At 43.6% G+C, this 26,529-nt stretch overlaps 1 protein-coding gene and 1 pseudogene across 1 annotated transcript in view; one reads left to right on the forward strand and one right to left on the reverse strand.

Annotated features, from left to right (window-relative positions):
- Positions 1-16,891, forward strand: LOC132484457 (eukaryotic translation initiation factor 2D-like; annotated as a pseudogene).
- Positions 10,170-26,529, reverse strand: part of LOC132476384 (dual specificity tyrosine-phosphorylation-regulated kinase 3-like) — a 27,233-nt gene continuing 10,873 nt past the window's right edge. Inside the window, exons 2-5 of the mRNA XM_060078302.1 lie at positions 19,882-20,039; positions 19,488-19,780; positions 17,551-17,662; positions 10,170-11,966 (exon numbers count right to left, since the gene is read on the reverse strand). Coding sequence (XP_059934285.1) covers positions 10,392-11,966; positions 17,551-17,662; positions 19,488-19,780; positions 19,882-20,039 — 2,138 coding nt within the window. The 3' untranslated portion in view covers positions 10,170-10,391. The remainder of the gene's footprint in view (positions 11,967-17,550; positions 17,663-19,487; positions 19,781-19,881; positions 20,040-26,529) is intronic.

Raw genomic sequence — 26,529 nt, forward strand, 5'->3', positions numbered from 1 at the left:
TCCAGCCGGGCCCTTTTCCCAGCCGGGCCCAAGCATGGCTGCCCCCAGGACTGCGGGTTGGGAAGCTGCCGTGCTCGCGCTTTCCTAACAGTCCCTGGCTGCTGTGGTCTCCTTCTCTTACCCAGGCCCCTCCAGCAGACATGTTTGCCAAGGCCTTTCGGGTCAAGTCCAACACGGCCATCAAGGGGTCGGAGAGGTGAGGGAGAGAAGAGCCTGCTCTGCCCACCAGGGCACCCGGACATCTCTCAAGCTCGGCTGGCTCACAGCCTTTTCTGGGCTGCGTCAGCCGACTTGGGGTGGAGGCCGAGGGGTACAGCCGGAGAAGGGACCCCGGGGGGCGGGCAAGGGTGAGTTAGACGTGTTTTGAGAGTGAAGATGGAGAGGAGGCCTGATTTATCTCCCAGGCTGTCTTTTGGATATTTTGGTGAGTTTACGAGAAAGCGTATAATTCAATCAGCGCGTATTGACTGCAGTCTGTTTAAGGTGTCGTGGAGGCTGCCAAACTGTAGGAAAACGGGGTCCCTGCCCTACCAAGAGCTTTGAGTCCCTTGGGAGAGATTAGATGGGGCACAGAGAACTACAAGTAAACGAGAAGAAGTGTCTAGTGATTACCAGTGGCAGGAGAGACAGGTGGAGGGTGAGGTGAGAGGGGATAAGGCATATGTGGTAAGAACTGTATCTGTTCAGTTTTGCAAATGAAGGTGTCACCTTGGGAATTTTGGAGGCAGTGTTCTATAGTTGTCATTCTTGGTGCCCTAGCAGAGCTGTTTAATCATAAGTTGACAGATTTGGCAAGCATAGATGAGAAAGGAGTGGGTCCAGGAGCTATGTGTGGAGTCAGGAAGGCAGGGCTTAGTTTCCAGTGGCAGGCTAACTTGGGTCGCTTACCGGATCTCAGTTTTTTCCTCTCTTTGTGAAATGGAAAGACACGCCCCAGGAACATGTGGAAATAGATGAGACATTGGATGAGAAAGAGAATGGGATGTTTTGGAAGAGTGAGAATAAGGCATCGTCAACCAGTCTTTTTCTTGGGCCTCGTGATTTTATAGTAAGTCTTGAGTCCTCAATATTTATTAAAATCCATCCAGGCAGCATACATACCAGGTATGTGTGCTCTCTGCAGGAGGAAGCTTCGGGCCGATGTGACAGCTGTTTTCCCCACTCTTGGAACGGATCAGGTCTCTGAGGTAGTACCTGGAAAGGAAGAACTCAACATTGTGAAGTTGTATGCTCACAGAGGGGATGCAGTGACTGTGTACGTGAGTGGTGGTAACCCCATCCTATTTGAACTGGAGAAAAATCTATATCCGACAGGTATGGCAATGGGATGGAGATGGCCATTACTATGGTCCTTGCCTAACATCTGTTTCTTCCATTAATCTGTCTTCCTTAAGACAAATAAATGCAAAATCTCCCTAAGAATCTTTTTGGATTTAGTGTCCCTAGAATTGGGTCTTTCAAGATCAGAAACTGCTATAGAAGTGAGGGGAGAAAAGGGTTAACACAAAAGGAGGGTGGTTGCCAAGGGAAATTCTGAGGTGAAGAAACACTGGTTTCTAGTGGGTTAAGTCGGGATTGGAGCCGAGGTCGTGAAAAGGGTGGAGTTTCAGGGCATGTAAAAAATGCTTCTTAAAACTTCCACGAGTGGAATTTTCTTAAGATACTGAAGAGATACTGTGATGGGAAAGAAGCTGGGTTAGTTAAACTCCATACCCAGCTGTCTTAGTGGTGGACTTTGGTTGCGATGTCTCACAGGGATTCTTTCTTAGGCTCTTGTCTGGCTCTCAGGATACTTTGCTTGCTTTCTTTGTCACAGATCTCAGAGAGGCAGTGTCCTTTTCTCTTTTCCATGGCTGCTGACACCTACTTTGTCATTTGGGGGCTTTTCTTCCTCCCAGCTTGGCTGCAGCAGTGCAGTGCAGTCTCCTACCCCAGGCCACCCCTACCCCCACCCTGCTTTGCTGCTGTACACATACAAGCCCTTTTTGATCTAAGGGTTTTACTGCTAATCCCTGTGGAAACAGAGAGAATAAAAATAATAAACATGGGAAAGTTTCAGAATTTCTTACAGGCTGGTGCCCTGGTTTCGGATTACTTGCTTCTGAGGACATAAAAGGAATCCTCGTTGGGGCTCTGTCCCTACTTTTATCCACTATGGCCATGTTTGGCTGCTGCCGTCCAGGTGGAACAATAGGTGCCTCCAAGTCTCAAGTGACACCCAGTTTCTTAAGTCTCCGCCTTCTTCAAGACTGCAGCCTCTTTGAGAAGGGAGTCAGCCTGATGTAAACTATATGGAATGTGTTTCCCACAGGAGAAGGGGCACTCAGTTCCCAGAGAGGGGAAAAGGGATACTGGACAGGCAAAAGCAGATGTTCACTTCATCACTAGTTTTAGCCTTACACATAAATATCCAACTTTGGCAGCTAAACAGACTCTTAGAGCTGTAGCTCACTTCATGTGTCTTCCGACCAGTAAAAGTGATAACTTCTCAAGATCATAGATTGAGAGAAACTACTGCAAAGAGCTCAGTATAAATATGTAAAGAATGCAGGTCTCTAAGGCTAAAGGAAGCAAGGATTCTCAAGTAAATAGCATATAACATATAAACCGCTTCACAAACTTGGGGTAACCTAATAAAAAAAAAAGAATGCAGCTTTTTTGGGCATCCCCTTACAACCTTCTCTCTAGCTTTGACTTGAGTTTCTTTTCTACATGTTGATTAATGTGGCCTTAGTGTTTGGCTTTGCCATCCCCCAGGGGGTTGACTTTTGGGCAGTAAGTGTTTTCTGGCTCTCTTCTTGGACAGTGTACACCCTGTGGTCTTATCCTGATCTTCTAGCAACATTTACAACATGGCCCCTGGTGCTTGAAAAACTGGTGGGGGGGAGCAGGTAAGAGTATTTTCCTATATTCTGGATAGTGGCTGAAACCTACTTAGTAAAGGCCAACTACTTTAATAAATGTACCCATTTTGTGCATTCATATGATTGAAAAATAGAATTTTCCCCTCATGTCTGTTGCATCTCTTACTTGGCTGCTTCCATAAGCTCTCTGACCCTGCTGTAAGGCTTAAATAAGATAAGTGACATGAAAGTGCTCTGTGAACTGCCATATGCTATACTTTAGATTAATAAACTGAATTTAGGAAACCAGAATAAGATAGATCATGGAACTGGACCCTCAGCTTGGTGCTTCAGTTTGACCACTAGTCTCCCAGAAGGAAAAGGTCTGATCCTCAGTTTGCCACTTTTTATTTTCATTATGAATAATGTAGTTGATGCTTAACAAATGTATGTTTGTTGAGCAAATGAGTAAATGATGAAGTAAACTGTGGAGTTAGTTGCAATGCTTTTGTTTCCTGCAGATTTGATGCCGCCAGGGCTAGTGGTGCCCCCTGCTGGTCTGCCTCAGGTACAGAAGGGTGACCTCTGTGCCATTGCCTTGGTGGGGAACAGGTACTGTGCCAGTCAGCTGTGCCTATGGGGAAAAAACTTAGGGAAAACTTGGGAGGGGTGGGAATGACAACTTCACAGCATATGGAGAAAGGATTAAAAGAAAAAACATATTCTTCCTGAGCAATCAGAGAGTGGGGAATGGCAGTGAGCCTGTGGGGTGTCCATACATCTGGGCCAAGTGTATTTGCTCCTGCTGCTGCTTCTTCCTTTTTAAAATTTATTTGTTTTTTTTCTCCTTTAAAAATTTTTTTCTTAGATTTACAGAAGAGTTGCAAGTATAGTACAGAGTCCTGAAATACTCCTTACCCAGCTTCCTGTAATGATAACATCTTGTATAACCTCGGTACAGTTATCAACACTAAGGAATTAACATTGGTACAGTCCTTGTGACACTATTACAGACTTTATGCGTATTTCCCCAGTTTTCCCACGATGTCTTTTTTTTCTTTTTTTGTGTTCAAGAATCCAGTCCAGGGTACCACATTGCATTTAGTTGTCATGTCTTCTTAGTCTCCTGTCTGTGACATTTTCTTGGTCTTTCCTGCCTTGCATGACTTCAACATTATTTTTGTCGAACATCCACATCATCATCCTCATCTTTTAATTATTTTTAATAGATTTATTGAGATATAGTTTTCATACTATAAAATTCACCTGTTTCAAATGTACGACTCAGTGATTTTTTTTAGTATATTTACAGGGTTGTTCAGCCATCACCACAGTGTCTCTTTTTTAAAATAAATTAGGAAGTAATGGTATGAACAGTTGTGAAAAATCAAAACCCTCTCACCCCATAATCCTTTTCTCCTAGAAGTAACCATTATCATTCTGATGCATGTCCTTGTCAGCCTTCTTCAATGCACATATACACGTGCATATAAAATGTATGGTTTGGGGTGTGTATGTTTAAAAATACAAATAAACAAACTTTATCCCTATTACTTTTTCACTTCAGGTAGTGGGGACATGTTCCACGTCAGCAAGCACAGATAAGCTGAATCTTTTTACCCACTGTGGGGTGATGGGAAAAGTCCTCTTCTAGTGGACATTGTGGTTGCCTCTACTTCGTCTCTATCACAAACAAGATCTTCCTGAGGCCTCTAGGGACACTAGTGCCAAGATTTTTCTAAAGTAGATACTAGGGAGCAGAACTGTTTGGCTGAAGATCGTGCATATTTTCTGTTGCCCTATAAAAATGCTGTGTCAGTTTTCCCTCCTACCTACAGGGTATATGGAGCCTGTTTCCTTACATGCTCACCGACACTGGATATGATGGGTCATTTTCATTTGTATCATCCTGAATGAAAAATGACATCTTATTATTTTACTCCTTGCTTCTTTGAGAGGGAAACATGGTAGGCATGGGAGGGGTCAGTGTTTAAAGATCTTATTTTTGTTGCTCATATTCTCCCATTTTCCTTGAACCTTTGGGAACCAAGCACCTAGAAATGTTTCCTTCCTTGTTTACCTGTATCAAAACTTGAAGTTGAAAAGAATGGTGAAATTATTGTTTTTTCCCCCCAGTATTCTATCCAAGATAGGAGAAAACTACATAAATGTGTATTTGGCCTCTGAGTTTGGCATTTAGAATGTATGTGGGAATGAATCCTAGGTGGTTTATGGAAGGGGGTGAGGGTACAAGGGAGTTTACTAAAACTACAAGACAGGTTCGAGACCAAAGTTCTTGAGCTATTGACGATTCCAAGGGTGGAAGACAAAGACCCGTCTTTTAGGAACTGGGAAAGAAGCCAAATTCAAAGATTCTGTGGCAGGAACTGACCCATGGGCACAGGAAGTGGAGCCACCGGATTAGCAAACATTTTTTTTTGAAGTTCAGGTGTTGGGAAATCTGCCCTTGAATCGTCTCCCTTGGGTCCAGGCAACGTTGCCAGGCTTGTATATTCCCCTCCTGTTAGCCAGCTGGACACCAATCCTTACAGGCAATGTGTGAGCATTGCTAAGTAACAGTGGGCTGACAGAGATTTCCCATTTGGGCTTTGGAAGTTTTTTGTAGTTATTGTAAATGTGGTTGTTTCTGATATTTTGGACACATCCAGTTCTTAGACAGATGTTATACAGAGCAAGGCCTGTTATAAAGAACCAACTCAGAAGGAACCTTTCGTTGGTACCACTGTATCTCTCTTCTCTCTTCCCTCTGGCATCCCTCAGCCTAATTTATGGCATATGAATGGCCTCCCTTCTGAATTTCCATATAGGATGGCTATGCCTTTTTTAAGATAGGGGAGATAATTTATATTTTTGAAATTAAAGAAAGGGAACTTTAAATATCCTTCTGAGTCCTGGCTGGGTTTGGTTCATAATAAGAATATAAGAATGATAACATCAGTAGAGGAGTTACTTACACAGAAGGGAATATTTGGTCAAGGAATTTTTTTTTTTTTTTTTTTTTTTTTTTTATTTATGGCTGGCTGGCTGGCTGTGTTGGGTCTTCGTTTCTGTGCGAGGGCTTTCTCTAGTCGCGGCAAGCGGGGGCCCCTCCTCATCGCGGTGCACGGGCCTCTCACTATCGTGGCCTCTCTTGTTGCAGAGCACAGGCTCCAGACGCGCAGGCTCAGTAATTGTGGCTCACGGGGCTAGTTGCTCCGTGGCATGTGGGATCTTCCCGGACCGGGGCACGAACCCGTGTCCCCTGCATCGGCAGGCAGACTCTCAATCACTGTGCCACCAGGGAAGCCCTGGTCAAGGAATTTTTGAAAGTCATATGTGTAGGTAATTTGAATAAGATTGAGACTGCACCGAGTTTTAGCTCTGTGATACAAGTGGATGCTTCAGATTTGCAACCGTGGTGCTTTGAACACATGTGTAGAAACCTGGTCCTGACATGTGCCCTCCTGGAAGACTTTCCCTGACCCTCGTCTCTGACCTCCTCCTTCTCAGAGCCCCCATTGCCATCGGAGTTGCTGCCATGTCACAGCCGAGATGCTGACCTCAGGTCTGAAGGGAAGGGGCTTCTCTGTGCTCCACACCTACCAGGACCACTTGTGGTGGGTTCCATGCTTTTTCTGTTGTATAGGGAGCTGGGTGGGCGGAGGGAGCACAGGGCCTGGATTGAGAAGCGAGAGTTTTGATCCCTGCTGTGTCCTTAGTCAAGTTGCTGACCCTAGACATTAATTTCCTTGCAAAATGTGGAGAAAAGATTTTTTTTTTTTTTGGCCTGTTTAGAAAAGAAATTACGGAGAACTTTATTTTCTAGGTGAATTATAGAATCCTAGGGCTGGAAGAAGGCCTTAGGGATTGTCTTCTCTGCCTCTCAGTACAGTGATATTCTTTATTTTTATGGCACTGGTCGATCTGGCCTTTTCTGCCGTGTACATTTAGGCATTTTCTGACCCCATGATGAGTGCTCGGGAATTCTCACATCTGAATCCAAATCAAAGTAGAGTAGATCCTCAGGCACCAGGGTGACAACCTGATGACTTTCCTGTTGTTCAAGTTCCACGTTTAGGATCTCCTCCTCATTACGGAACTTGCGCTTTCTCACTGTGACGGGTGCTCTCTGGAACTGTATGTGAGTTTATTTTCTGGTTATTTTCTTGTCATTTAACCAAAATAGTAAGTAGTGCTTTTCTCGAAAGCAGTATACCTGGTCTTCTGGCCAAGTGTTGTGTGGCCTGTTGGTATAGATTTACCCTTACGTTTTTAGTCAGTCTTGGAGTTACTTATTTTACAAGTATTGGCCAAGCCCTGCTTTGCTGGAGGTACAGCCTCATCAGTGTGGGTTTCAGCAGGCATTTGAGGGCTGCTTACTCACGTACTCCCAGCACCTTGTTTTCTGACTGTTAGTCTGGGCAGTTAAGGTCCTGTTGTCTAAATTGTTTTTATCAGTGGCTGCCTCAGTCTCCCGTCCTCCCGCCCTTTGAAAACACTTATGGTATTTACCTGATCAGAATAGCCTAAACATACCATTCTGGCCTCACTAGTAGCCATACTTAATAAGCCTTGCTGCGGCTGTTAGTAAAACTTTGTTTGACTTGCATAATCTTAGTTAACATAATGCTTTTTGTTTTTACCGCTCTTGCTATGTGGCGTCCCTTTTCTTCCTGTCTTCATAAGGCTTAGTGGCATAAAGCCATTGTAATCTCTACTCTGCAGGTTAGATTGCATTCTTTTTTTTCAGTTGAGGTATAGTTGATGTACAATGTTGTGTTAGTTTCAGGTGTACAGCCAAGTGATTCTAGTGACCAATAGTATATCTAGTGATTCTAGATATAGATATATACATATATGTTCTTTCTCGGATTCTTTTCCATTAAAGGTTATTACAAGGTATTGAATATAGTTCCCTGTGCTATACAGTTGGTCCTTGTCATTTATCTATTTTAGATTGCATTCTGATTTAACACAGAAGCAGTCTTGAGCAGTCTTGAGCAGTCCAGGTGTTTGTAATTTGTTCCATACGCTCAACCTTGGGTTTGTATTTCACCAACCTGGTACTACAGATGCGTTTGCAATCTTCATTTGGTTATTTAATTCAAAATGGTTTTATTTTTAATTTCTATGAAGGGAATACTTTGGAAGGGGAGCTCCACTTTAACTATGTTGTCTTTAATTTTTCTCTGTCCCTGAATTTCTGTTTGGGTTAAGGAGGAGGCAAGAATTACTCTCCCCATTTCAAAGATGAGGAAACTGAGGCATGGGACTTCTCTGGGCCCAGAATTGGAAACAGAGTTGAGAGGCACACCCAGGTTCTCTGGCCTCTCCTGGACACCCCTGCCTGTGGGTCTTACTCTCTCTGGACCCCCGCTGACCCCCTGACCGGGGCTGGAGAGTGTTGTGGCTGCTGCTCAGTGTTTCTGACATGAGGTTTTTGCAGGTGATCTGGAGACAAGTCCTCTCCACCATCCATTGCTCCACTGGCCCTGGATCCCCCAGATCTCAGTGAAGAGAAGGGGTCTGTCCAGGCAGACACCACCTTGCAGGGAGACATGAGGCGCCTGACCCTGGAGGGAGAGGAGGAGGAGGGGGAGGTTCAGCAGAGGTGTGGGGAGAAGTCCCCGTCGGAAGCTACAGAAGACCCCAGTGTCGGGGGCCTGAGCCCAGAGCTCACGGACAGCAAGACCCTTCAAGGTACAGCTCTGGCAGGAGCAGGGCGCTCGCCTCTCAGTGTGGGGACTGAAGCGCTCGGCTCTGCTTCCGCCCAGAGCGGCGCCACGGCTCCGGGAGGGGCGGGGAAAGGCCTTAGTGTTGGTGAGGGTGGTGCCACAGCCCTTTGCCATCTTACCTGGGAGTCTTGCGCATATGTCGCGTTTCCCTGGATACCCGTCGACTCTGCTATTTGGACTGTTCCCAGCTACACGGCCCTCTTAGTTTTCTTCTGGCTCTGACTTCTCTATCAGAGAAGCATCTGCGCCTGTCTGGGTGGGACTTTGTGGCCTGACCCCCTCTGTGGGGTCAGACCTCTGTAAAGGCTCAGTGTTCTAGAGAGTCTGGGAGCTTTGGTGCCTGGGAATGGGCTCCTTCAGAGCTGAGGGGTGAGGTACGGATGTCACCGTGCGGGGAGTTATCTTGTGCTGCGCGGGCCTTCTGCGGCCCTCAGGAAGGATGTGATTCTTGTCTTCTCCTTGCAGAGCAAATGGACGAACTGTTGCAGAGATGCTTCTTGCGTGCTTTGAAGTACCGCGTCAAAAAAGCTGACCTCCCTTTACTCACCAGCACTCTCCTGGGCAGCCACATGTTCTCCTGCTGGTATGGAATGCATGGTGTGGGCTGGGGGCCGGGCAGTGGGTCTGTCTCCTGCTCTTTGGTGGTAGAATGGGACAAGGCTGATGGGGGAATTGTTTTAGGGACATGATGTGGAAAGAGCGAAGTGGAGGGTTGATCTAGCAAATACTGAGTTTTAAAGACTTAAGTTTTAGGCAGTGAAAGGATGTTGAGGAAATGAAGGTTAAAATGCGCAAGGCGCTTTGAGCACTACCTCTGCTGTGGTGATTCTGGGCTCTTTTACGGATTGGGCAGCATGTCCGGCCCCGGAAGGGCCCTGGGGCAGCCTGTTTGTTCTGGAGGCTTCAGTCCCCTCACATCTTTCTGAAGAGTAGGTGTGCCAGATTAGGTTGTGTCAGCAGGAAGAATCGGTGTGAACCCCCCCACCCGACCCGCACACACAGCCACCAGCAGAGGGAGTGTTACATGTGGGTTGAACCTGGACTTTGAAGACTGAGCCATCTGGGCTCAAAAGCCAGCTCCCCAGGGTGTTGGAGCAAAGGTGTATTTGAGCCCATTACCAGGCTTCTCTGAGCCCTGATTTCTAACACTTGTAAGATTGCTGTCAAGATCGAATAACCTGACATTTAATAAGCACCCAGTAGATATTATCATGTCAGGAGATTTGCTTATTGATTTTCACCTCAAGTCTGAACTTCTTTCTTTTTGAGAATTTTGCTCTGTTTTTTAAAAAAGTGGTTTTAATGTAATTCTCTTCCTCTACATGTGAGCTTCTTTAAGGCATTCTATACACATGTGGGGTCTGGAGTGCACGGCAGATCTAGTTTTCAGTCTCATCTATAACTACGGCCATGTCCCAAATTAAGCCTCTGGAACAGATGCCGAGGGAGACTAGAAGTGAATGTTCAGGATATACTTTCTGGTATATCGTCTACCTTGAGAGAAAAGGATTTAAACCCACAGAATAATACACAGGTTGGTGAACACCTGACAATAAGAACAAAAGATGCACTGACTTATAAAAAGTCTTTTACTATGTATCCCAGGATGGCCAATACAAGCTGGTTAGGTAATTAGCCCTTCAAGAGTTCTTTTACAGTCATATAAAAATGCTTTGCCTTGTTAAAAAAAGATATCTAGTCTACCAAAAACATATCCATTAATGGGCTTGGTGTTGTTTCTTTTTTTCCATTTTCAGGTTTGCAAGATAATTAAAAATACCTACATATCATCTCTGAGCACACCAGCTGTCCATTAGCTAATCAGTTTTGGCAATACAGTGCACAGAGGTATACCACCACTGGTTTCTGACATTAAGTTAGCTTTAAGCTTATTGGCTATTCGTACAATTGGAGGCAGCTTGGAACCCAGGCCCTGGAAAGCATTTGCAGGGTTTACTACCCTTTTGCCTGACACCTTTTCAATGGTGAGAGGTCTGGGCACAGGCTTGCTAATCCAAGGGTGTCTTAGTGCTTGAGCTGGGGTCAGGCGGGCAGAGGGGTCCCAGGTAAGACACCTTTTCAAAAAGTCTATGAAGAAGTAATCATCACACCCCTTCAGTGCTGTCCGCCAGTCTTTGCTGCCTGGGGGACCCCGCTTCTTACCCCTCCGTGAACGACCGCCCACAAACACAACCCTCCCATCTGCCTGACTGGTCACAAAACAGTAGCGAGGTAGGCCCCTGGAGTTAATAAAGTACTTGGCACGTTTGGATTGCTCCAGGAGTTTTGGTGGTGGCATCCCTAGAAGCTCCATCATACAGGCCAGCTGGTCTCCTTCATCCTCTCCAGGGAAGAGAGGATGTCCTGTTAAAAGTTCTGCAAGGATGCAGCCAAAACTCCACATGTCAATGGACGTGCTGTAGCGGCTTCCTAAGATGATCTCTGGAGCTCTGTAGAACCGAGACTGGATATAGGTGTAAAGCTTCCGGTACTCAAAACAGCTGGACCCAAAGTCAATGACCTTAGTCGCACTGTGCCCATAGTGTTTCAGGAGAATGTTTTCTGGCTTCAGGTCACAGTGAATGATCTTGTTTCTGTGGAGAGCATCCAAGGATTGCAAGATGGATTGAGCAAACTTGCGAACCAACTGGATACTAAAACCCTGGAACTTGTTTTTTTTCATGAGCTCATAAAGGTCTACGCTCAGTAACTCAAAGGCCATGCAAACATGGTTCCGGAACGTGAAACTTTCCAGCATATGAATAACGTTCATGCTACCGGTTTTATCCCGCTTTTTAAGATGCTCCAAAATCCGGATCTCCTCGGCTGCTTGGCGATGGAAGTGCTTTTCATTGCGTACCATCTTCAGGGCCACGTACTGTCGAAGTTTGTGATCATAGACCCGGGCTACCTGCCCAAAACTGCCCTTGCCAATAATTTTCAGCACCTCGTATCGATAAGCTAGATGGTCTCGAGGCACGTGAATGTAGGCCCCATCTGCATCATCATAACCCCCATTATTGGGACCACCGATAACTCCATGTCTTTTTTTGGCATTTGGACCCACAAAGTAAATTTCTGGATAATTGATGATTTCCAGCTTCTCATAAGCAGTGAGGTGGTGTTTATACTGCTTCAGTGCTTGTTCTGGAGTCAGAGGCAACACTTTGGATGCTTTGGATGAACTGCTGGATTTTACTGTATTCACACGATCTGAACTTTTACCCTGAGAAACTGTAGGAGAGCATTTTTCAGAGTCGTTGATGCCATCTGACTGAAAAGTATCAGATCTTCTGTTGCCAAATTCTTGAAATAGTTGTTCTACCTTCATCTCACCTCCATTCAGGAAGCACTGAGTAGGATCTCTTGTTAAATGCTCAGTGGTGATCTACGGCAAAGAGAAGTGAATCTATGTTAAAGTCACTAAAAACGGTGGAAGAACGAAAGAATCGTCCCCCTGACTGAACAAAAGAACAAAACATGCCAGTTGTGTAGTTAAAAGGCCCAAAAGTGAGATAAGAAAAGCAGGAGTCTCTAGAAACTCGTGTTATGTTAATCCTTAGGTTCCCTGACTGCTGTGGCCACCCCAGCCCCACTACGTAGGCCTCCCTTTGTTCAAAACAAGACGGTCATTTTACCATACCCGAAACATGCTAGATTCCTTCTAACTGGTATGTCTTCCTACCGAGAATCTTTTCACCCCATCCACTCAAATCCTACGCTCTTTCAAAGCCCAATGCTAGTCCTCCCTCTTCCACTTAGAACTACTCCAAGCCCATACTAACTACGGCTCCACTCACATCTTAGCTGCAGCTTTTCGAGTCTACCACGTAATCTGGCCCTTGTTATATATATACTGTCCTATATTGTTCACAAACTGTTTCAAGTATCTTCCCAAATCTTAAGGGCATGTACCAGGAGCAAATGAATACATATTAAAGTGTTCTGTAAATGATAAAGGGACAGAGGCAGGATGTGATCCCCAGGTCTTCTGAATCTGGGTCCAGAACATTAACATAACCTGGTACCAGCTTCTCCTAGTGCCTGTACTATTCTCCAGTAGGGCTGAATGTTGACCTTGGCCTGGAATCAACCAAGGCCTCATCATCTACTCCTGGGTCCCCAAATAAATGATCGCATCTTTCTATCTCAGTTCATTGAATCACAAAATTTCTAATCCAGAGAACTCTTGAGATCACCAAGGCCAATTCTTTATGTATCTGGTGAGTAGCAGTGAGAATCTAAGGCCCCAGGGTGCTTCTTGTAAAACTCTCCTAAAGACAGAGAGTCTCCTTTCTCTCTCCTTCCCTTGCTCATAGACACATACACTAGTCTCCCTCAGCAAACGCCTACGTGACAAAGGCATACAACTCTTTTTACTTGATTTGGCATCACCTTTTCCTGCAAGGAACAATAACCCACAAAAGAAAACTCTGCTTATTAAATACCTCTGAAATGAAATAAGATCTTTGAAACTCGATGGAGGGAAAGACAATGAAAAAGCCAAATGCTAAAAAAAATACAAGATTGTGCTAGAAGGAAAGAAGAAAAAAAGTGCTAAATCTGTTGTTTAAAAAAAAAGTCTGGGATACTTCAAAGAACAACTATTTTTCTTAACAGACCCTGAAGAACTTTACCCCCGATCTGTATGATTGAGAGCCTCTATGATCAGGGGTAGATAATTCCAGAGAAGCTCTGAGCTATCTTTATGATCTCTTAAAATATAACGCAAATTATAAGGTAATGATCCAAAGTGGCCAACCATTTAAAAAAGAGAATTTTAATATAACCTAAGCAAACAACACCTGACCCATCACCTATATAAATAAAAATATAAAAGATGTGAATATAAAAAACAAAAAAGGGATGAAAAAAAAATTAAGTGTTGGCATACTTTAGACAGCCCCTAATTTAGTTATAAAAGCACGACATTAGTTCCTGCCTGCTTCTTTTAGGTCATTTAATCAATTTAAACATTTATATAGTTCTACAGTTACAAAAATGAGGCACTGCACCATCTTACATATAAGCGAAGCAGCCAGTACAACGGTAGCCATACTTTGGCATTGAGTTTCTAAATAAAGAGGCAAGATACGGACCAGGAGAGATCTCTGATACCAAAATAGAGAACTATCACTAGTCAAGAAAATAAAACAGGCTGGCAGACAGAACCTAAATACCTTGCTAAGATGTAAATATAATGCAACATTTTGTTTATCAGCAACTAAGTCAAATAACCATTCCTGTTTTTAGGGATGGGAAAAAAAAGGTCTCATCCATCCATCTAACATTCACATGAGCACTAATTGTTCACAATTATAAAAGTGCCAAAAAACAGGTTACCTCAAGGCACTACAATCTATTAGGAGATAGGTTTGGCTGAACTAGGGAATTACAATTATTTGGTTTTAGGTAGATTTACATAACAAAACCAAATATTTGCATGCATCTAAACCAGTTTTCCTTAAGTTTTTACTACCTAACCTAAATGCATCTAAATATTTACTGCTAAAATCTTGGGGACACGTTCTGAAGAAATGTGAAGTCAGAAGGCCTAGGTTGGGGTCCTGGCTACACTGCTCAAAAACTGTAGGTCCCAGGGTAGGCTTAACCTTTAGCCCAGTTTCTTAGCCTCAATTTCTTTATCTTTAAAGTGTGGATAATAATACCTCCTTGCAGGATGTTGCGTGAATCAAATTATAATTAATAATATATGTGAAAGACCCTCAGAAACTATAAAACATGTTAAAAACACTGGTAACAATTAGGCAAAATTCTCAATATATTGTTTAAACTCCAATACACCCTCCCTTTCCCCTTTCAGCTTATCTTTTCTCTCCGTGGTGCCTTCCTCTGCAGTTCCAGACTCCCTCCACCAGACATCTGGCATTAACTATGCCTTCTGCTCCGTGAAGGCCTGCACAATCAGCCTTCCCTTAGGATGCATGGAAACACCTCACCCACTTTCTCCCCCACATAAAACCTCCTTTCAACTTGCCATGCAATTTAATGGGTTATCTCTCCAGACATATTTGACCTTTAAAAAGAGCAATGCCTTAACCCAAGGGAATGACTCTCTAGGACCCGCGGTCATCAATGACAAGCTGGTAGGAAAGGTATTTGTGGTCCAGGGTCCACCCCTGGGCATTTCACCTACTCTACCTACATGTAAGGCTGTGCTGGCTCTGGAGGTATTCATTTCTGTTTGTGGTAAAGAGAGGGTCTCAGGTACAGACTGTTAATAAGAACAGAGATTTAACTTCCACAGAACTATTACAATAAGATTAAGGATGTCATTTGGATTTCCTGACTCATGGTTTTTCCCTAAAGTGAGCCTAAATCTCTCTCTCTCTGCAAATTAAGTCTTATTTTGCCCTCCGGAACTACACAGGAGTGTCCAAATTTCCATGTTAAAGCCCTTCAGATACCTAAAAGGGGCTGTCCTGCCTTCACCATTTTTTCTCGAGGCTCATCATCCCCATCACATCCTCCACCTCACACAGCCTGGGTCAGGCTGCCTTACTATATCCTATTCACGTTCTCAACACGTTATGGGCTGCACGTTATATCTCTCTGCAAGTGTGGCTTCCAGAACAGAACAAGACACTTCAGGTCTAGTCCCCTGTAGACTGTCAAGGTTTGAACCTGCAATGAATCTGAAGAATTCCAGAAAGAAATTTTTCCACACAGGGAGGGGTTCTCGCCTTAGCTTTCTTTCCTTTCCTGTAATAACTCAAATACTGGTCTGAATCAATTATGTATCAAGTCTGCTGTGCTATAAATAAAATCTTCCTTCCATTGTTCTAGGAGAATCTAGAATTTTCACACATGTTAAAGTAGTTACAAAACACTATATATTTCTAGTCTAGGGTTATACTCACAATAACTGACCAATGTCTGCTATCGACTTCAAATATTGTAACTATGTAATTATATCCAGAGAGACAAATAATGCCAGATTAATCATGTTTTATTTAAGAATGCTTCATGTACATTGTTAATTTGGGGCGCTCTTTTTTTTTTTTAACACCCCTGTATTGGAGTATAATTGCTTTACAATGGCGTGTTAGTTTCTGCTTTATAACAAAGCGAATCAGCCATACATATACATATGTCCCCATATCTCCTCCCTCTTGCGTCTCCCATCCTCCCTATCCCACCCCTCTAGGTGGTCACAAAGCACCGAGCTGATCAATTTGGAGCACTCTTGACATTTCAAATAGAATCTTCAACTGCGTTAATCAAGTCTTAAAGATCTTGTTGAGAAATTCAGAAAAGGAATATCCTTCTCATCCAGATATAAAACACCACCCCCTCCCTCGTTCTCGACCCTAAATCTCTGCAACACAAAGCTAACCCAATAAAAGCCTATGAGCAGATGATTTATAGTTTACAACAAGAATGTAAGGGCATCTTGGATAAACAATGAAGCCAAAGCACTTTGTGAAATGAGCAAATAGCGTCTCGCAATGGAGTCATGGCATAATGAACTGTAAGTGTTACTAAGGTCAAAAGCACTTTTTTCAGCAAAATTTGCAAAGACAGCATTGTTTTAGAATCTAAAATCTTGTGTTTTGCAAGCTGTGTTACTCTGAATACCACACAGTAAAAAAAATTCATTTTCATCCTGAAACATACAATTTAATTGCCCTACTATATGGATATTAGCACTGGCCAACTCTGAAGTAAAGTTAAAATGGACTTTAAGTCACATGATGACGGACTGTAAAAGTTTCCCAGAGAGATGTGCTAATTGTCAGCAAGTAACCACGAAATCTGATAGTCAACACGCGAGTATATCGGTGGTTCTGGAGCTCTTAGAGGTTTTTACATATTAAAAACAATAAGCTTGTGGAGAATGGAAACTTACTGCACTTTGGAAAGGAGATTAAAAATTGGGTGACCAGCCTTCCAAATATATGTAGCCCGTATCTTGTAATATTATTAGCCTTGAAAGTAGTGAAGGGGTTGATTTTTAATGGCAAAAGCTGACAAAGCGTTGGGAAGGACTATGAAAAATGCAAGCAGTGTTTTACATAGAAATAATTTTAGGTCTTAAACAGAAATATGAAGGAGAATTATTGATAAATTAGTCTACTCAATTATTCAGTTTGTTCGTTGATGATATATGCAGCAAATTTTAAAGTCACAGGATAGATTCTCCCTGTCATGGAACTTGTCCAAAACCCTGCTCTCCCTACCTCTCTATGAGTGCGGAGGGAATGGGAATTAATTTATTCTCTTAAACATAAAACGGTGTCAAAAGCTAAATGTCTGCAAGCTCCAAAATGATTAAATGCATCGAAACCAAAATGCATTGCTCAAGTTGCATTTATGATCTCAAATGGTTCTCTTAAGCATACTAATAAGCTAGGACTGCATTTCTACCGTGCAGGAAAAATCTGCAGATCTGTAAGTTCAGAGGTATTTTCTGTTTCTTGTTCTTGTTAAAATGAGCCATCATAATATACTGTACATATCATTCTATCAAAAAAAAATAACCACTATCTAGGGCTTCCCTGGTGGCGCAGTGGTTGAGAGTCCGCCTGCCGATGCAGGGGACACGGGTTCGTGTCCCAGTCCGGGAGGATCGCACATGCCGCGGAGTGGCTGGGCCCGTCAGCCGTGGCCGCTGAGCCTGCGCTCCGCAACGGGAGAGGCCACAATGGTGAGAGGCCCGCGTACCGCAGAAAAAAAAAAACAAAACAAACACTATCTAGATAAAAGTAGCATGTCGTTTTTTTCCCTATTTACCCCAGTGATTGAAAGGGATAGGTGGGCTCCAAATCAAAATCATTCTGAAAAGCTGAACTTGGACCACAGAAATTGTTATTTCAAAGTCAAGAGAAACCAAAAGTGAATAAAAAAGAGCCTGGGTTACCAGTGACATGTAACTGTACCTTGACCATTTAAAGTAGCACTTCCTCCTTTCCAGGCCCATTAGAGCTCAAAGAATTACTTCATTTACTTACATTTAGTCTTCTGGGTAGAGGTGGTTCAGAAGGATTGCAGAGTGCATTTGAACAGGGTGAGCCTTTGGTTTCATCTATTATCACGACACTGTCATAGACAAAATCATCCAATCTAGTTGAAAGGATTACAGATAAAATCTGTCAGTAACTGAAGTATATAAATTTGTATTTCCAAAACACCCTTTAACTGCTTCATATCTGCTACAAAGAATAATTAATACAAACAAATGTCCACACTGCATTTTGGCACTGAATACACACCACAGGGGTATTTGGCAGAGGAAGGGAGGAAACCCAACTTTTCCTCCTTTTTTTATTTTTAAAGAAAGGACAGCACTTCTAGGTTTATAGTTTGAAATTGTTAAAATAAGTCTTACTTTCTGAATGTTGTTAACAATAGGGACCATCAAAAGAATCTCATTTAACCTACTACTTGAAAACGAAGGCTAGTTGAAATCTGAAGCCTAAAAGCTAACCAGAACAAACAAACAAGACAGAGAACTGTATTTTCAAGTCGGAGACTTGGATTCTAATCTCAGCTCTACCACTGGCTACTCTACCTTCCTCTCTGAGCCGTTGGCCACATGTTGTAAAGGGAAGAATAGTTCCAGTCTACGCACTTCTGGGTCTCACAAGCAAGAAATAAAAGGCCTTCTTAGGGCTTTCTCTATATTTATTTATTTACTTTCCTACTTAACATCTATCTAACTTGTAGAAAACTACAGTGAATTCTACAGCAAATACTATAGGGATTCTCTAAATTACAAAACGTACTGGATTTCACATCTTTACCCACTTAATTTTCGGGTGGATGGTGGAAGCTAAATGCCAAATGATAATTTCTCTGCTCTTTAACGCTGTGCCTCCCTCCACCGCTGTAAGGGAACACAAAAGACGGAGAGGATTTATTTAATCCACAAGATGGCTCTGAATAATGTATTTCATCTGCCACCAAGAACATGGATTTGCCAGTAACACACATCAGCATTTCATTGTATCATTGTTACATGATATACTATGAATACAATGATAATGAGCCAGCTGCAAGGGAAGAATTTTTTTTAATCTTTAAAACTATGCTGGAATATTTTAGTGGCTTATAAAAACTGTTTTGTAAAATTCTAGAGTTTTCTTAATCGATGTGTTATAGGAGTACAAAGAGAAAAAAAAAAACCGAAAAACAAAAACCAAACAGAAAACCCACTACAAATTATTTTTGGAATGTTCTCTTTTTAAAAAACATGCTTACATTCTGATAAAATTATACCTTTAACGGGAACTGCTTCATTGACAAGAACCAAAAATTCTGGATGTGACTGATTCTTTGCCAACAGCACGAATAAAACAAACAAAATGGGACAGACGTCCACATTTACAAAGAAAAAGACAGACTGAAGACCTACAAGATTTCCTATAAAGAGCCAAAGGAAATTACCCAAAGGTAGTCTCCATGCAAATGAGGTGGGCAGGTGGTCCCTACTCTCCATTAAGGTGTAAAATCCTATGAAAGGTGGAGAATCTCTCAAAACACGATCCACAAAAAGTCCTACTCGGCAGAGCCCCTCACCTACACCCCTCACGGCAAAGCCCTTGGTTATCTGCTCTGAGCAACAGGGCTTATTTGAAAAGGTATTGCTCCCTGTCTCCCCCAGTTTGCTAAAAAGCCCCACCAAAAAAATCCCAGCTTCTCAGAGTTCCTACCATATACCCCCGATGTAGGACTTCAGAAATAATCCCCAGGGTGGGAATTCTTCTTTCCCTAACTCCTTTCTAGCCCACTCCCGCGCTGGGCTGGGAGCAGGGGAGCTGATGGAGAGGAAGAGGGTGGGCCAGTCCCGGAGAGGGAGTCAGACCCCTTCCCTCGTCCTTACTGCTTGGGGGCTCGCTCAACCTCCAGCCCAGTCCATCCACGCCCCCCGACCTCGCCTGCCAGCTACAGCGGCTCCTTCGGGAGCCCCAGCGCGTTATCCCCCGGCGCCGTTACTTCCGCGGCTGGGGCGGCAGTCCGTCTCCTGGCGGCCCCGCATCTTTCCGCCCGGACCCGCGAGCTGTGCCTCCCATCCGTTAGCTCCGGACCCCCCGGAGGGAGGGGCGGCGTTTGGACGGTCAGGCGAGCAGCGTCCACCTGAGCTGGGGCGGCTGCCTCCCGGGCCGCGACGTTTCCTCGGTACCTCTCTTCCACACAGTGCAGCTCCGAGCGCGTCCGCTCGGGACTGGCTGGGGTCGACAACTGCCAGAGGCGCAGCAGGGGCGGGAAGGGGAGTGGTGTGGTCGCCTAGCAACCGCGGTACGCCCCTTGAAACACCTGGGCGCAACAATGTGGCCACGCACGGGGGCGGGGCCGAGGCCACTCCCCACTGAGCGGCGCGCGTCTCGGAAGCTCTCGCTGGCCCAGGAAGGTGAGAGGCGGGAGGCTGGGAACCCGCCGCCTGAGGTTCTCTGGTCGCTGGCCGAGGCCTGAGGGCCGCGGTTGGGGAGGTAGAAGGGCCCTGACGGAGGGTTTGCCGGAATTTAAGCTGAGGTATGTCTGACTCCCCTGCAATGGGATGCCACGGATGGTAGGGCTCAGAGCCATTTTAAGGATGAGGAAAGTGAGGCCAGAGGAGATCTGTGGTTGGCAAAGCCTGAACTAAATGTCTCCAAATTCCCAGCCTTCGTCCTGCTGCACCAGACCCCCTGGAAAGAAGGCTCTTCCTGTCTTCTTCCTTGGAATGGGTGGGGGTTTTCCCTTTACTTTTCTGAAAAGTTAAGATGCCTCGGCAACACCAAGGGTAAGCGGATTTGGATAGTTGGAACGAAAGTGAAAGGGAAGGAGGTTAAAACAGAAGAACACAAGTGTTGTTTTCTTGAGCGTAACAGCCAGTCGGATTATCTAAACCTACAAAACACGAGGCAGGCTGTCTGACCCTTGAGGAGAGAACGAAACGTTATGGAAATGCCGAACACGGGCGCCACCTGGTGAGGCTTGGAGACTCATTGCCCCAAGCCTGCAGAGCATAGTCCAGAAACCTGAACATTTGCATCCAAGGCTCATTTCCGTGAGACTAAAAGTCAGAGTCCCTGTTCTCATGTCTTTAGTAAAAATGCCCTTAAAATCCAAAGGCTCTTCACTTTATAAATTACTAATGTGTCAGTTTGGGGAACTTTACACTCAATGTTTTCTTTAGCGTATGATAAAAATATAAATTCAAAGATTTTCTTCCATGATGATTTAAAATTTTTTTCTAATCTTATGAATAAGCTTTTTTTTCCTAACCTCGCCCAGCCCCTCCCCCACCCTTCCCCAACCAGAACAATCCTGCTTTCATGTGGGTTTGTATTTAGACTCCTATGGAAGATTTTGTTTGAAGGAAGAGTTCCATGGCAGCGAAAGGTTTGGACTAGATTGTTGCTGAGGTCCTTTCCAGCTCTAAGGTTGCAAAATTGTATTAAATAATCATTGTTCTTAGTACTTATGTGGACCCCTCAGACCACTTTACTGCACTAAACGTTTCGATAGGACTTGTCCCCCCAAGTTTTCTTACCTCCTTCTGAATCACTGCTCTCTCCAAGTCTGCTTTAAGACATAGCTTGAAGTAAGCCACCTTGAAGCATTCTGCTCCCCTTCCTGCCCCTGAGATAGGAAGCACAGAGGCCTCCTTTGTCTTTAGGCTATTGATCCCAAGGTCACGGGAGGGAGGATTACACGAGGATGCTGGCACTTCATGAGCCTCCGACCTTAGTGACCCAAGTAATTTCTTCAAAGAGCCCCTGTTTCATAACAGTGTGGCTGGATTAAAGCCCAATGAGGGCTCTAGCAGGAGCCCCCACACCCCAGCTGAACTGCTGCCCTGTGCGCTCCAGCTCCTGAGCAGCTTCTACATCATTTACTCCCTTTCTTCCCTTCCCGTTACCAAGAAACTGGGTTTGCCTCTTGGTGGGTGTTGAGCCAAAAGATGCAATGAAATCAAAGAGTGAGAGAAGGAAGGATTTATTACTTGCAGCAAGTAAGGAGAACCCTGAGGATCTTTCCCAAAACAGTGTCTCCCAGAACTGTCAAACTGGAGAAGTTTTAAGCATATTCATGATTTGCAGAGCTCAAGCTTCAGTTGATTGAAGTCATGAAGTTCATAAAACGTCAACATCGTAAATAGGGCTGCTATGAACATTTTGAACTGTATGCTGACACATATATATGGAATTTAAGAAAAAAAATGTCATGAAGAACAGAGGGGTAAGACAGGAATAAAGACACAGACCTACTAGAGAATGGACTTGAGGATATGGGGAGGGGGAAGGGTAAGCTGTGACAAAGTGAAAGAGCGGCATGGACATATATACACTACCAAACGTAAGGTAGATAGCTAGTGGGAAGCAGCCGCATAGCACAGGGAGATCACCTCGGTGCTTTGTGACCGCCTGGAGGGGTGGGATAGGGAGGGTGGGAGGGAGACGCAAAAGGGAGGGGATATGGGAACATATGTATATGTATAACTGATTAAATTTGTTATAAAAAAAAAGTCAGGGGCTTCCCTGGTGGCGCAGTGGTTGAGAGTCCGCCTGCCGATGCAGGGGACACGGGTTCGTGCCCCGATCCCGGAAGATCCCACATGCCGCGGAGCGGCTGGGCCCGCGAGCCATGGCCGCGGAGCCTGTGTGTCCGGAGCCTGTGCTCCGCAACGGGAGAGGCCACAGCAGTGAGAGGCCCGCGTACAGCAAAAAAAAAAAAAAAAAAGTCAACGTCATTATCCCTTAGGTTCCAGTTGATCTGGTAGCTGAGCACTTCAGGCTAATCTTTGCCATTGAAAGAGAACTGGGACTCTTTAGAACTTCTCTTGCCTAATAACAGGTAATGTTTCTGCATTCTTTTCTTCCCTTAAGATCATTAATTACTGAGACCTGTGCAAGGGCAAGCATTGTGGCCAGGCTTAGATAACAAAATGGCTTCTGTCAAGAAAGCCATGCCTGGTTCTTTTTCTCCAAGGATCCCCTACCCTATCTGCTTATGCTCCCTAGCCCCACTCAAGAGTAGTTCAAAATTTCCATTGTCTCTCTCAGTGCAGCTAAAGCCAGATTTACCTATCGTGGATTAGCCAAATATCCTGTAAGATACCTGCTTGCTTGTTGAAGCCAGTTCTAATATATCTGCAAAATAAGGAACCCCTAAAAAATAAACAAGAAAAATGGGACTATTCCAGCCTCTTCAAAAATCATCAGAACATTCCGAATGTGATTATAACAGTTTCAAATGTAAAGATGAAGAAAATATTCCTATGGCCACATGCACCTGGAATTTTGTGATGAAACACCTGTTGGTGGGTTAAGTTTAAATTCTTTTCAATAACTATAAATTAGTCTTTGCAGCATGATGTGCCATAATGCATAGTATACCACATTAATCACAAAATTGGAATGCACTTTAAAAAATCATTTATAGAGAATGTATGAAACTCACCATTTTCCCCAAGCTGTGTCGACCTCAAGTTCACCTGAGCTCCAGAAACATGTATAGCTATTTTCAGAAACAGAGATTTAACTCACTGAAACACTAAAACCATGTCATTTTTCTGAAGTTTCAGAAAGCTATCTCTCTTCTGAACCTCATGGACTTCTGTTACCAAAAACTCAGGTTCAGCTGTTCACCACTCAAAAACCCATACTTGAGAGGCAAGTGTTGCTTGGAAAGGAAAGGTTGCTTTATTCAGGAGGCTGGCAACCTGGGGAGAAGGCAGACTTGTGTCCAAAAACCAACTCCAGAGATTCTGCGGGACCATGAAAGTTTTCAAAAGGAGAATCATTTGGGGAGGGGGTCAGAGTCTTCATTATCTTCTACCTTGTACAGACTTCTGATTGGTTGGTGGTGAGGTAAGAGGGTGGTGTTCCCAGAATCTAGTGCTTAGCCTGAAGTTGCCATCCTCCACCTGGGAGGGGGCCTTAGTTCCTGCAGAAGAACTCAAACATATATTGTTATGTATATTCCTTGAAGAGGAACCAGGAACCTGCCCCATGCTGCACTACTGTTTCTTGATTGCTCCTCCTTTCTTTCTGCAATCCCTCCCTTCCCTGATAAGCAACTGTTTGAATCTGCCCTTTGGAACTCAGGAAAGGTCAAGGAGGCTGAATGAAGACTATTTCCTACAGAGAAGAAACAGGGGACATGGAAAGGATTTATACCTTGGAGGGCCCCACAGGGTCCTGCAAGGTTTCACTTCCTGTACTTCTTCCCTCTCTCTCTCTTCCCCAAGCTTTGAAAGTTGCCCCATTAATGCTTCAGAATCTTGAAAACAACAACAACAGCAACAAATAAAATCCCTATGCTTCTTCCAATACTGTAGACACTTGGTTCGATGTCTCCTAAATCCTGAAGTTTGTCCTTATTAATCCCTAACCCCAGAAAGATTTATCTTTTCCCAAAATATCTGTCACCTCTTCTCACTCTTCCCAAGTCAACATGACCAGTTCCAGCGACAGACCTGAGGGGCCATGTGAAACTATGTTTCTGAAGTTTGAAAACCTAACCAGGACTCTTTCTAATATAATTACCGTTTTTAAAAAATATATTCATTTATTTATTTTGGCCGCACTGGGTCTTAGCTGCGGCCCGCAGGATCCTCGTTGAGGCATGTGGGATCTTTAGTTACGGCATGCAGACTTTTAGTTGCAGCATGCATGCAGGGTCTAGTTCCCTGACCAGGGTTAGAAGCCGGCCCCCTGCATTGGGAGCGCAGAGTCTTACCCACTGGACCACTAGGGAAATCCCTAATTACCATTTATTAAGTCTATTATGTTCCAGGTACCATCAGAAGTGCTTTACATATATTTTCTCATTTAAAACTTATAACAGTCCTGTGAGATAGGTATTATCCCTATTTTACAATTCAGAAAACATTCTCAAAGATTACCAACTTGTCCAAGTTCACCCAGCTGGTGTGTGGTTCCAACTAAAAATTGTCACTTGCCATCGGAGTTTAGGGTAGAGATCAGGAATGAGGCCTTCTGTGCTCTGGGAAACATTGGCAGAACAGGCCTTCAGATAGTTGGATATTTTCAGAAGGTTTTATGAGCCCAGTTTCTTGCATCTTCTCATATCTAGAGAATCACTAAAATCATAAATGGAGACATCTGCTCCTCATGAGTAGCAACAACCTTCTGCCAAAATGTGTGCTTGACTGCATGTATCCCTCTTCACCAAAATCACATATATACTGACTTCCACCCTTACCTCTTCAGAGCAGTTTATCAGAGTTATCTGAGAGGCTGTCTTCTGGGCTATAGTCCTCATTCGCCCCAAATAAAACTTAACTCACAACTCTCATGTTGTGCATATTTTTCCAGTCGACAGTTTTGGCGACCATGGTCAGGATTGGCTAAGTGTAGAATAACTTTAATTGAGTAAATGAATTTTAGAAATAAGCTGGTGCAAAACCTGAATTTGGTTTTTCTCTCTGTTAAGATGACACAGTTTTCTTAGAATATTGAGCCACTTTTGATAACAGATTGTAAAGTTTCTTTTACCTTTAACTGGTAATATGTTATAACTGTGTGTACTTGCCTTTGAAATCTTTTTGTCACTTTGGTTAAGTGGATAAGCATTGTTTCACAGTGACCTATGATCCTATTTGACCAAGAGTTTTAAAAACTTTTAGATATTTTTTGACAAAGTTCCCAAATCAAATTCTAAAGATGTTCCTTTGACCTCTAGTTAACTTTGACCTCTAGCTAGCTTCAAAGGGCTCCCTGAAACATCCCAAAGAGAGGTATTAAACTATTTAGGTTCATTTGGTATGTTAAATTACATGGGAACTATTGTCAAATGAGTAATAAATCTTCTTAGGTTGTATTGCATGGGTAAATATCATTAATATACATAGTCTAGAAATTACCTACAATTCCTAAAAATCTGGTATGTCCTGGTAAAATTTATCCGTCGTAATTCTGGTTATTATCCTAAAGTGTCACAGCAGTAACCAAGTTTCTTTGTCAATAGCATTGTAATCAGGTCTTTAACTGTGCCTTCTTAAGTCTTTTGTCCTTCATAGACAGTTATTGTCTTACACTTATGCCTTTGCAAAAATGCTTCCTCTTCAAGAAGATTCATAGCAAGGACTTTTGGACAAGTACAGATTTCTGATAACTTTTAGAGCATTTTGCTGAACTGGGTAAGAAATTTAAAAATTCTAGTGGAAAACCGGATGGCTTCATGAAACTATTAACAGAAACGAGTAGTTACATAGGACTGAGTGAACTGATGAATGTGGTTATAATTTTTATGGTTTCTGTCTAAAACATTACTGGCTTTTAATCTGTGTTTTCCAGACATAAGCAGACCCTTCCCTCAAGCTAGTTATGACTTACAGCAATTTGGTAAGTTATACCTCTGTAAACAGAATTGAAACATTTATCTTTTCTGTCTACCTGATTCCTTCAGAAATTGGAAACTCATAGGTTCCCAGTAGCCTTATCAGGTAAATAAGGAAGGCAACCTCCTGGCTGGTGATATTGTGGGGATCTTGAAAAGGGAGTAATTCACCCAAATCTGTAAGGCAAAATCTGTGACAAGCCTTTGGCATTGCTTTCCTTGACCTTGAGGTCTTTTGTTTTTTTAATATTCATTTACTTTATTTAATTTATTTATTTTCTTCATTTTTTTGGCTGTGCTGGGTCTTCATTGCAGCACGCAGGCTTCTCTCTAGTTGTGGTGCGTGGGCTTTCTCTCTCTAGTTGTGGCACGCAGGCCAGTAGTTGTGGTGCACAGGCTTAGTTGCCCTGTGGCACGTGGGATCTTAGTTCCCCAACCAGGGATCAAACCCGTGTCCCCTGCATTGGAAGGTGGATTTCGTACCACTGGACCACCAGGGAAGTCCCCGAGAGGGCTTTTTAAAAAAAAAATTCAGTCCGAGACTCCTAATGAAAAGTTCCCCACGGCCAATATAAAAGATCCTACATGATCAATTACACTTACCTAAGTAATCAGGCCAAGTTTATTAAAATTAGACTTAA

The sequence above is a fragment of the Mesoplodon densirostris genome, chromosome 2, assembly GCF_025265405.1.
Source record: "Mesoplodon densirostris isolate mMesDen1 chromosome 2, mMesDen1 primary haplotype, whole genome shotgun sequence".
Taxonomy (NCBI): domain Eukaryota; kingdom Metazoa; phylum Chordata; class Mammalia; order Artiodactyla; family Ziphiidae; genus Mesoplodon; species Mesoplodon densirostris.